This window comes from Marmota monax, unplaced genomic scaffold (genome assembly GCF_021218885.2).
Source record: "Marmota monax isolate L192 unplaced genomic scaffold, Marmota_monax_Labrador192_F-V1.1 WCK01_AAM20220418_F8-fsc00065, whole genome shotgun sequence".
In the NCBI taxonomy this organism is placed as follows: domain Eukaryota; kingdom Metazoa; phylum Chordata; class Mammalia; order Rodentia; family Sciuridae; genus Marmota; species Marmota monax.
In genome coordinates, this window is record NW_026694038.1 from 6625278 (window position 1) to 6637955 (window position 12678).

Genomic DNA, 12678 nt, shown 5'->3' on the forward strand with positions numbered 1-12678 from the left:
TAGGCCCTGACTTACTTAACAAGGTTCCTAAAGCACAAGAAATAAAATCAAGAATTAATAAATGGGATAGACTCAAACTAAAAAGCTTCTTCTCAGGAAAAGAAACAGGCAATGAGGTGAAGAAAGAACCTACATTTGGCAAGCAAATTCTTGATACATGCACATCAGACAGAGCACTAATCTCCAGGATATATAAAGAACTCAAAAAACTTAACACCAGAAAAACAAACAACCCAATCAATAAATGGTCTAAGGAGCTGAACAGAGACTTCTCAGAAGAAGCTATACATTCAACCAACAAATGTATAAAAAATCTGTTCAACATCTATAGTAATTAGAGAAGTGTAAATCAAAACTACTCTAGGATTTCATCTCATGCCAGTCAGAATGGCAGTCATCAAGAATACAGACAAAAATAAATGTTGGTGAGGATGTTGGGGGAAAAGCACACTAATACAATACTGGTGGGACTGCAAATTGGTGCAACCACTCTGAAAAGCAGTATGGAGATTCCTTTAAAAACTTGGAATGGAACCACAATTTGACCCAGCTATCCCATTCCTCGGTCTATACCCAAAGGACTTAAAATCAGCATACTATAGTGATGCAGCCTCATCAATGTTTATAGCAACCCAATTCACAAAAGCTAATTCTATGGAAGCAACCTAGATGCCCTTCAATAGATGAATGGATTAAGAAACTGTGCTATATATATGAATATGGAATATTACTCAGCATTAAAAGATAATGAAATTATTGTATTTGCAGGTAAATGGATGGAGTTGGAGAATATCATGCTAAGTAAAGTAAGCCACTCCCAAAAGACCAAAAGCCAAATGTTCTCTCTGATAAGTGGCTGCTGTTCCAAAAGGGGGGGTTAGGGGCATGGGGAAAATGGAAGAACTTTGATTGGGCAAAGGGAAGGGAGGGGAAGGTTGGGGACATGGGGGCAGCATAGATGTGGAATGTGATGTTCATTAGTACCCTAGGTACATGTATGACTACACATGTGGTGCAACACTATATCATGTACAACCAGAGAAATGAAAAGTTGTGCTGCAATTGTGTACAATGAATCAAAATGCATTCTGCTGTCGTATATACCTAACTAAAATAAAATTAATTATTTTTTTTTAAGTGTGGAAGAAGGCACACCACCCACATTGAGGGTGGTCCCTCAAATTTCTGCAGCAGCCTTCACTCCCCACGACCACCTGATGCCCTTACCTTCAAGGTCCTTCGAGTCAGGCATATGCACAGACATAAACTTGATTAAGGTCTCTATACATCCTCAGGGTTATTTCATGCTTCTATTTGGATAAAGTTTGGCCATTTGAAGCTTCTATTTAGGTAAAGTTTCTTGAGATATATTGGGAAGTTGTCTAAAATAATTATTGCCTAGAACATAGTATAAAGAATCTCAGACGGTTTTCATACGTACAAATTGATTGATGCCCAATAGTTTAAGACAAGAGCCAGGCCCTATAATAGGTCATGCATCCTATCAAAGCAATTCTAACAGGAGAAATGAGAAGATTCACCAAAACACTCATTGTGGCCCCTTGGAAATCATGTTTATTATAATGATTATTAAATAATATCTAGCTGGGTTATGTTAAGGAAATCATTGAATGTATGTTGAAAGATTTAGAAAGAAGCAAGTGATTTGAAAACTCTGGAGTAAGCTAAGATTTGGGGAGTGATAGCAATGGACACCAGAAAACAAACAAGGCAATTAGCAAAGCCCGACAGAGCTCAAAGGGGCCCAAAACTAAACCTAATGCTGGAGTAGCCCGGAGATGAGGAGACGGTGAGGGAAGAGTAGGGGACAAAAGGAAGGTTAATTGTTGAAGTGTCAGACCAGAGTAAGGGTTAAGGGACCATGCTTTAATTGGGCTTCTTAGAGGAGAAATTATAAAGGTTATATACATAATTAACTGGTTATCTAAGAACAAAAATAAATAAATAAGTAAATTCCGAGATTATTTGCTCCTCACAGAAAAAGTTAACCATTGCTATCATGTCATCATAAGGAAATTGAAAAGGTTTCTCCAGCCAGGCTGAGGCAGGAGGATCTCAAGTTCAAGGCCAGCCTCAGCAACTTAGTGAGGCCCTAAGCAACTTAGGGAGACCCTATTTCAAGGCAAAAAATAAAAATAAAAAGGGGATATGGCTCAATGGTAAAGTGCCTCTGAGTTCAATCCTTAGTACCAAAAATAATATAATATCTAACAGGAGCTGGTGTTCAACCCACTAGTAGAACACCTGCCTGGCATGTATAAGACCCTGGGTTGATCCCTAGCACTGCAATAATAATAACAACAATAAAATAATATCTAGAAAAGGTTAATCATGAAAACAGCCATTACATATGAAAAGTCACTATGAAGTTAAAAGTCAACCTGTCCTTTGTTCCTGCAAGGCCATTAGGAACCTGGCATTTTGTTGTTTGAGTGCCCAGTGGCGATGCCTGTAGCAATGAAGAAGCCCCTAATTCGGATTTATTTTCCCCTGGAACTTCATGATTTCAATCAGTTCAGCCTCCATTTCCTCTTTCTCTCAATTCTTTAGCATTTGTTTCTTGTACCTTTACCTACCTCTATGCAAGTCTCCACTACTGAAGCCTAGTTTGTTCTGTAAGAACTATTAAATTGTTATAGTTTGGCTGGGAGTGCTTAACACAGTATTTCCAGAAAGGTTGAGGTAGGCTGAGGTGCCCTAAAGCTTAACTTTCTATGTCATGAGAATGAAGATGTTCATTGTATCTGAAAGGCAAACTGGATATGCTTTTACTCAGTTTTGATTAATTCCTCCTTATCAGAAATCATTATAGCAGGGATGGATAACACAAATACAGCTGTCGTTTCCCTGTCCATGAGGGTCCAGATCAGTTGGAAAAATCAGCCTGTGAGGCATTATCATGACAATTAACCTGTGTCCTCAGAATCTATTTTGCATGCTCCACAGAAAGTCCTTCATGAAATAAGGGATAGAGATTATCCATTATTTATTGGTATAATATTCTGAAGATGTTCAATTCTTCATACCTAATTATAATCTAGGATCATTTCACTCATGTATCATCATGCAAAATAGGTTCTTATGGTACAGTAGTAGTACAAGGGCAATTAACTAATAACAGCCAGCTAAGCATATTTATAAAGATGACCAAGCAACCTATTTCAGTGAGCTTTTCCTCACTGGCAAAAATACCAGCCAGGAACCATTTAGAGGAGGAAGTTTGTTTGGGGCTAATGGTTTCAGAGGACTCAGTTTATAGATAGTCAATTCCATTGCTCTGGGCCTAATATGAGGCAGCACATCCACCGGGAAAGGACCTAGCAGAGGAGAGCTCCTCAGCTCATAGAAGGATCAGGAAACAGGAAGAGAGAAGGATAAAGGGACCACAGGGAAGATGAAGCCAACCAGGGCACATACTGTGACCCACCTCCATCCACCCCATCTGCCTATAGTTACCACTCAGTCCATTCAATCTAGAATGGACTGATTAGATTACAGCTCTCACAGTCCAATTATTTCACCTCCAACATGCCCACATTAACACAGGAGTTTTGGGAGACACCTCATATCCAAACATAACACAATCCTTTGCCTGGTACTGCTATGCTGAAATAAATCCAGGACTTAATCAAATTCTTATAAAGGTTTCATTGAGCCAAACCAAATACTTTATCTACGACTTGGCATAGAAATGCATTCAGTGCAGAGTTAAAAAAATTTTTCTTACAACCTGAATTATTAATTACTTAAAAAATACTGAACATTTACTTTTACCTGTCTTGGCCTTCCAATAAGAAGAGAAAACGTTTTTTTAACTGCAGAGCCCTCAAGCAAGTTCAAGGATTTGGTAATAGTTCTCTTCAAGAAAAATCTGCTGTGATGTATGAGCAGGAATTCAAGACTAGAAATGAGAACTTATTAGGCTGTGCAAAGGGATGGCAGTCATCCCCATCTGCCTTGCCCCAAGATATAACTGTACTTTCAGGTTTGTTAGCTGCCCGAGGGGGGCCGTAGAAAAAAAGTATGTCTTCCACCAGGGAAAGAATCAATCAATACATAAGAATTCCTCTTAAATCCTTTGGTCAGTTTCCTAAATGTGATATCCCCTTCACCCACACAAAGCTATTCTTGTTGGGGGGTAGAAGTGGTTAGGTAACAGGATGGAACAACTTCTACTAACAGACTGCTCCCAAACTACCTCTTTCTCATTTGAGTTTCCGTACATCTCCCTCTCTTTCTCTCTCTTCCTCCCTCCTTTTCCTTCCCTTCCCTTCCCTTCCCTTCTCTTCTCTTCTTTCTTTCTTACTCTCTCTCTTAATTCTAACTAGAATGTGCTATGTAAAATATTCTCCAAGAACAACTGGAGAACTTTAAGCTTTCATATTAGCCACACAGCTCAGTGGAAGGTAGTGCTATAGTGCAAAGAGTATAGAAAGAGTGCATCAGAGTCACAGCTGGTTGCTCTCTTCATCCTGAAAGGTCTATGAATTTTCCATTGATTTTATTAAATTAATTCCTCCAACAGTGATATGAGAAAATGATGCTCTTAGGTCATGTACTGGCAGCTGCCATGAAGTCAGAGGTAAAGAGAAAACTTCTTCTCCCCCTAAAAAACCCATCTCCTTGTACATCCATGTAATACAAGGATGGAATCACATCTAAAATGTATTTTGAGAGTTTTGGTGAAAATGATTATACATAATACTGATTTGGGAATGAAAATTAAACCTTTTTATAATTTATGCTGTCACAGGGAAAGACAGGAGTTTTAAACCTGGGCTTGAACTAAGATTGTTACCATTGAAACCAGCTCCAAACAAGTCAGCCCACTTTAAAAAAAAAAAAAAAAAAATGCCCAGAACACCTTGTATGATTGAGTCTGTTAGTAGAAGTTGTTCCATCCTGTTACCTAACCACTTCTACCCCCAACAAGAATTATTTTTTTTTTTAGTTTGGTGATATCTTGAATTATTCCCAAACTTCCATTGTTCCCAATGACATAGGAAATCAGCAGACAGTCCCCTAAAGGTACCCTGGCTTGTGGGAGAAGGCTTAGAAGAGATTAAAAGCTCTTAGATGAAGGGCTAAGGACCCTGGATTCAACTGGTATCAGAGTTGTTCTCTTCTCCTTGGGAGAAGACCCTGTTTAGAAACCTAAAATTATGGAAATCTGCCAAGCAAAGAAGTCAGCCCAGGCCCTGAGAACTCAATGAAAATAAGGATCGGGCTCTTCTGAGAGCACCATCCCTGAGACACACAAGGGACAGCGACCCTACCCTTGTGCAGTTCTTGAACTCCTCTGCTGCTCCCCCTCCCACACAGTCTTCTAACCCCCCCCCCTTCTTCCTTCCTTAATTTCCATACGCTCTGTAGGAAAGAGGGGAACACAGAAGAGAATGAAACATCATATTTCTAAGTCTTGAAATGTTCAAGCATGGGACCAGAGGGCAGTTACTATTTCTGTCATAACACAAGATCCCTCCCAACCTCTTTCTTCTCAAACATGGTATTTTCTTGAAACATCAGTCTCAGGGTACAAGTGGTAGCTATCAAAGTTCAATTTTGGGGTCAGAAGTGCTTATAACTTTTCTTCCCATACAACATATCTCAAATCCATCACACAGTTAAATGGGATGCAGTCCCTCACTCGTTTGGAGTAATTTTGGAATCACATCCAATATGTATTTTGAGAGTCCCAGTGAAAATGATTATACATAATGCAGATTTTAGAATGAAAATTAAACCTTTTTTATAATTTATAAATTATATACACAAAAAATTGAATTATAAAAAACTCCCCAGAGCTTCTAATGCCTCACTTGTATAGACAGTGTAACAATCCCACCACTCATCTGTACTTCAATCACCCACCTTTCTCTCCACTCCTCTTTCCATGTTGATATCTTAGGGAGGCTTTTAGACACCATCCTGCTTCCATAGTTAGGTTACTCCATATTTAAACTTCTCAATGAATTGCTGTTTCCTACAAAATAAAGCCCAAACTTCCAAGTAGCACAGTAAACTACCAAGAGTTCCCCAGATACACTGCACTTTAGAGTCTCAGGGTCTTTGCATTTGCTGCCGCCTGCCTAGAATGCTGTCTCCCACCTTCACCTGGGCAGCTCCTATTAGTATTTCAAAACTCAACTGCAGTGTTACCACTCCAAGCAACTCTCCCCAATTCTTCCCATTCTGGATTTTAGATGACCCTCCATTCTGCTCCCTTAGTACTTTGTGAATTTATCTGTTATAAAAAAAAAATACATTGAATATTAATTATCTTATTTATCCACTTTCTTTCCCAACTAGACTGAGAACTTATTGTAAATAGAAACTATACCATTTGCCTCTGTCCCCAGTAGGCTCTCTGGCACATAGTAGGAGTGCATAAAGCATTTACTGAATCGAGACACTTGTGGTCTAGGAAGGAAGGCTGAGGGTAACAAATCTGTAATGAGGCATGATACTTAACAGAGTAAGGAGCAGGGACAATGAACAGAGACTGGACACCTCTGCTTGGGAACAGGATAGATTTAAGGAAGGTGCTCTAAGCAGAAGAATCTTGGGCTGGCCTTGAGAAACACCAGGAGATCACCAAGGCTATGAGGAGGAGAAGGCAAAGAAAACAGTGGCACTTGAGAGAGTCTGGATGCCTCAGCATGACACGTTTGGGAAGACTTCCCTTAGAAGGTGATGATAAGAAGTAGAGATGGGAGCCTGGCAGGGTGGCACATGCCTGTAATCCCAGTGGTTCTGAAGGCTGAGGTAGCAGGATTGCAGGTTCAAAGCCAGCCTCAGCAAGGGTGAGATGCTAAGCAACTCAGTGAAACCCTGTCTCTACATAAAATACAAAAAAGGGTCAGGGATGTGGCTCGGAACTTAGGTGCCCCTGAGCTCAATCCCCAGTACCCCCCCCCCCCCGAAAAAAACAAAACAACATAAGCAGAGATGGGGAAAGAGTGGCCACAGAATATTGGAATAATCCAAGTAAAAATCCAAATGGATCTAGTCAGTAGAGGACAGGACAGTTGCAGAGATGTTGTGGAAATAAGGAGTCCAGCATGACCCCCATGCTCTGGCTTTGGTAAATGGTGGTACACTAACTAGGATTAGAATTTAGGAGGAAAAAAACTGCCTTGGGAGAAAGGCCTAAGCCCCAGATGGTGCTGTTGAGGTTCAGTTACTGTTGGACATGCAGTAGAAGTTTAGTAGTCAGTTGGATATACTATGGGTCTGAGGCTCAAAAGAGAGCCAAGCCAGGAGGGAAGCCTATATGTAACCTCTTTGGAACTTTTGTTTCATTCTATAATTTAATACTGTGCCATGAAATTTCAGTTGTAGGTGAGAATGGTGGGGAGCAGTTGGGACAGATAATTGGTCCCACTTCAGCCACTGATTTAGCTACATAGCCTTGGGCAAGGTATTCGACTCCAGGTTGTACCTGTTGTCTTGGAGGAAAGGAGAAAACTAAGGAAAGCTGAAGAAAGATCTTGGCCATAAAACAAATTTAGTCCTGTCTTCATGGTTCTTCTGGGGAATATGGAAGTCATGCCAGTAAGGCTTTCCTCTTGCACTGCCCCAAAACCGTGCTTCCAAAGTCCACCAAATGCACAAAGGGATGTCTTTACCTTCATTATACTGGTAAGGGTAAGGATCCCTCGTGGAGTCCTTCTGAAGTAGATACATCACTTCCTCAACAAACATGTTTCCTCCCCAGACTTTGGGGGTCTTATCTCAATGCCCTCCTGCCTTTGTGTGGCAACTTTTTGTTCCTGTTCCTGCCCAACCTGGGTAATTGTTTTGGCAGTTCCGTCTCCATTACAGAGTTTAGGCTGAGAGCTGCTTTAAGGGCCCCAGCTAAAATAGCATTTTTGCAAAGCAACTCATTGTGTTTTTCCTGGCTAATTTGTCTTGAATAACTTGCAATGGAATGAGACATATTTTCATTCAAAGGTTCCTGGCAGTAACAGTATTGTGGGAATTACATGATGTGCTCATGGTTGAACCTCTTTTATTTCAAATATTTATTCACAAAGGCAAAATGGGAATTGCTTGTGGAACCCAGGCATTTTTGACAATTCAGGAGGGAATGCTACTTAACCAAACAGCTTCTGGCAACCAGGTGTGAGCATGGCAAGGACTTAATGAGGGCATTAGTCATGTGTGAAGAATAAAGGAACTCATTTTTTAAATCAAGGGACTGTGATAGAAAACGCATCATCAAACTTGAATATCAACCAACCACTGGTTACAATGAGGGCAATATTGCAAGAACACCCAGGGAAATTTAAGTGATACATAATAAGAATCCTCAGAGAGGAACAAAAAACATTCATTCCCTCCAAAATGCTGAATTAAATACTGCACCAAGCTGAAAGCTGGCAGTATGTTCAATTAAAAGGGGTGGTACCAGGGATTGAACTCAGGGGCATTCAGCCACTGAGCCACATCCCCAGCCCTATTTTGTATTTTATTTAGAGTCAGGGTCTCACTGAGTTGCTTAACACCTCATTTTGGCTGAGACTGACTTTGAACCCTTGATCCTCCTGCCTCAGCCTCCCAAGATGCTGAGATTACAAACATGTGCCACAGTGCCCGGCAACATATTTACTTCTTGATTCAAAGATGCCACATTTTTTTTAATTGTGTGTCAGACATATTTTCTAATAAATAGTTTAAGTACAGCATCTGCCATATTGGCCAAGGGTAGGTGGGATAGCACCACAACTTCCGCCGTCTAATTAAGTTTAGGGAAATTCAGAATTCAGCCAGGGATGGGTCTCTTCTAAGAAGCAGCAGACGGCAACCAAACTACTCAGGGTCTCTTAGGAAACGGATTTTCTAGGGATGCTCTTTTTAATCTGTAAAATGCAACTTGAGTAAAAAACCATCTTTGACTGACTTAATGTTTCTTTAATTAACAGGTAGGAGATCAAATCATTGAAATCAATGGGGAAAGCACAAGGGACATGACACACGCCAGAGCAATAGAACTCATCAAATCTGGAGGAAGAAGAGTGAGGCTGCTGCTAAAGAGAGGCACAGGACAGGTCCCAGAGTATGGTGCGTTTCATGTTTTCATTCACCTTTTTTCTGCTTCTGTGTACCGTAAATGCCTAAGCTTATTTACAAAATGACATCAATTCTCTATTTCTACCTAAATATATATTTGGCTTTAAATAGATATATATGCACATATGTATATTTAAGCCCAAGGTGTATATGTGTGTGAGCTCTTTCTTTTGCTCCCTCAATTAGAGAATGTTTTAAATATCAAATGTATGACTTTCAGGGCATCTCTGAGCGTGCTAGGAGATCCAGCACCACTTACACATCAGAACATTTGCAATTTGGCTGATAGTCCTCTGTTCATTTGAGTCTACAGTAATTTGTGAAACATTTCATGACCAGACTGTCCCATAGGATTTTTAAGTGGGGCCAGGAGACAAGCAAGGATACATCTTCAGCTGTGAAGTTTAAAAGGTTAACTTTAGTTCATGCAATGGTTGCATGCCTTTAGAGATTATCCCGAAAACTCACTCCTACGTTGTATTTCTATATGCTTTTGAGAAAAAGCTTTAAAGTACATTTTAGTTCATAGATTTTTGTCTTTAAAGATTTTTAAATCTTTAAAGTTATTTCCAGCATCCCATGACAGATCTCACCAACAGTGTAACAGTAGTCTATCAGAAAGAACTGAGTGGTCAGGACACAAAAAGCCTTAAAACCTGAGCTGGTCCTCAAAACAATGCAGAAAGCCACAGAGAGACAGACAGACAGACCTGAGAGAAGAGCAGCACAGATAATCCTATTCAGAGACAGACAGACCTGAGAAAAGAGCAGCACAGATAATCCTATTCAGGGTGGGGAAACAGAATTTAACTGCTGACATGAACAATGAGCTCAAATTGCTGATGTGCGTGCGCACAGTGACTCACTTTCACCCTTCCAACCTCTACCCAAAAGAATTTCCAAGAGTGTTTTTCCCTTTCAGTTTGTGCTTTTTTTTTTCATACATTTTCTAAATAACTAACATCTCCATATTTAGCAGGAAAGATCATTAAGTTAAGTTGAAATAGCTGAATTCAACGGCCCTTAATAAAGATATTGTGTTTCTGGAGAATTGTTTGTGCTCTACAAAAAGATGGCAAGCCCTCACATTGAGTCAGAGAGCATTCAGGCATTTCTGTGGGACTGGCTATAGTGCTGAGGAAATATTTTATCCCAGGTTTCTACCTTTAATGCTTGAATCTAATGAAGTATTTTTGAATATTAATATTAGCAAAAAGCATAGGCCCAATTTCCTAAGTAGCACCTGCATTAATCCCTTAGTAAAGAATCTGAACTCCTTGAATAAAATAACTTTTTTCACCCTAGAGCATTAACTAATTCAATAATATTGAAGTGACCTGTGAAATTCTATCACTTCGGAAAAATACCTCATTCTCAAGCAATGTTTCACCCCATGGCAATACTGGATACTTAACTATGCCAAGGAATTTTCAGAGGGCTACTCCCTTTCTTATTGTTCCAACAAGTTAACCTTTTAAAAATTAATCTGACTGACATCGTTTTCATTCTTTAGTTGAGCCACTATTTGGCCCATGCTTTCAGCATCCACCACACCAGATGTTTGTCTATAGTGCACTTAGGACAACTGACCACCCTGTGGCTTAACTCAAACTGTAATGAGTAAGTATGAAGCCACTTTAAATTATCTTTAATAAAAACACGTTTTGGAACAAGGCAAAAATCTAAGATCATATCAATATTATTTCATTAATTCCAACATCATCCAAAAATAGCTGGCTAAGTTCTCAAATTAATCAACACAGGGAACATTTAAAATATCTGGGCATGCTTTTGAGAGGACAACTGCCATTATTACTACCTATAGCAGTATCATGAATTTTTTTCTAAATATATTTTTCTAAAATGTAGCATTTAGTTGTACTGTCTGGTAACGTCAGAGCTTATCAGCTACTTTAGATGTTAAGTTGACATGGATTTTGACTATATAATTAGTTCAGAAATGATGCCACAAAACAAATTTCTTTCCACATTTTTTTATTGGCAGTTTACAGTTGTACATATGGTGGGATTTGTTGTTATATATTCATACAGGCACACAATATAACACACAAAAGAAAAATTTAACAGAGTAGACCAATCTCCTTTAGGGCAGTAAAAGAATAGTCATAAACTGAGTAAACTTTATTTCTTCGGGAAAATCTTAAGTTGAAAGATGCATAGGATACATGAGAAAACAGAAAGATGAGGGATCACATCAGCATCTTTGAGGAAGATGCCATCAAACAATATTTCTGGAATTTCATAGCAACTAATGGGGAGAGGGGATGATCAGGAGTCCCAAGATCACCCCTTCATTCAGAGATTTGCCAGGAGGGATTCCGGGGCACAGAACACAGTTGTTCTCATGGCTAAGATTTCTTACAGCAATGTAATAAGGATGCACAGTGGGATCTATGAGAAAAAGATTTAGGCAGGGTCTGGAAGCTTCCTTATGCTCTCTCCTCTCTTCTCTCCCTCTCTTCATTTCTAGTTCTCCCTCTCCCCTGTGAAAAGTCACCCAGAGCGTACTTTGCCCCCCAGCAACAAAAACGCAGGGATGGACCTGGGAATTCATTAGCAACTCAGCATGCCAGCTCTTCAGTGGGGCTTGTCAAGCAGGCAGCCTCTGCCTGGCACACACCAAAATTCCAGACTCCCAGAAGGAAGGCATATGTTCGACACAAACTGCATCATTTTTACAAACAGTTGGAGTACAATGAGACACCCCAATCATTTAGCAATAGTTTTACATCAGCATTGGGGACAATTTACCAGTCATGTTCCCAGACACCAGGCCTGGACCAAAATTGTAAGCAGCCCTCCTAAGGAGAGCTGTCTCTGGCCTGTGATGTGAAGTCTTCTGCATCAGAAGCCAGACAAATATGCATCCACATTCATGACTCTACAAATGACCCCAGTTTACAAGGAAGGCCCAAAACTAGAAACTCAATTTCTCCACCTTCGGTTACATAGACTACATACTGAAACAGACTTTAATGTCCAAGATAAGCTAACGTGTATTTTAATAAAATTCTCGAGAGGAAAGGATAAAAAAACACAATAACAGAAAAATAACAACAAAAGAAGATGCTTGAGTTTGTCAATAGATAGAAACAAGCACATAATCTACTTTGTCCAGACGGACCCTAATCACAGAAGAACTGAGTTTTCTGTCCAATATTAATCTAAACCTGTTTGTTTTCTTTTATTTGCCTTTTAAGTTTCTAAACTTGGCATAAAATCCATCCTTAAAGGATTGTTAAAGGGGGTTCTCAGAGTCCACAGGAAACATACTTGGCCTTCAGGCTAAGCCAGCCTGAAGCGGAGTAGATTCTGAGGATGAGGAGAGAAGGAACAGTTGATGCCGGCTGCCAGTGATTTCCACAGCACTCCCTCTGAGACCAGAATTCAGAACAGCTTGGAAGCAAGACCCTTATCTGGATTTACGAACTTGTCAAGGAAAAGCTGATCTCAGTCAAGAGAAATGCAAAACTCCAGCTCTGAGTTCTTAAGGTGATCTGTGACAGAGAGATAAGCACAGGTACAATTGAAAGGGAAAAAAAAAAAAAAAATACCAAGGGCAGT

At 39.8% G+C, this 12678-nt stretch overlaps 1 protein-coding gene across 4 annotated transcripts in view; it reads left to right on the forward strand.

The window, feature by feature from the left end:
* Magi2 (membrane associated guanylate kinase, WW and PDZ domain containing 2) overlaps window positions 1–12678 on the forward strand; it is a 1314737-nt gene that overhangs the window by 1244509 nt on the left and 57550 nt on the right. For all 4 annotated transcript variants that reach the window (XM_046464122.2, XM_046464123.2, XM_058585490.1 and 1 more), the window contains one exon: window positions 8946–9084. In XM_046464122.2, the coding sequence (XP_046320078.1) occupies window positions 8946–9084 (139 nt within the window). The remainder of the gene's footprint in view (window positions 1–8945; window positions 9085–12678) is intronic.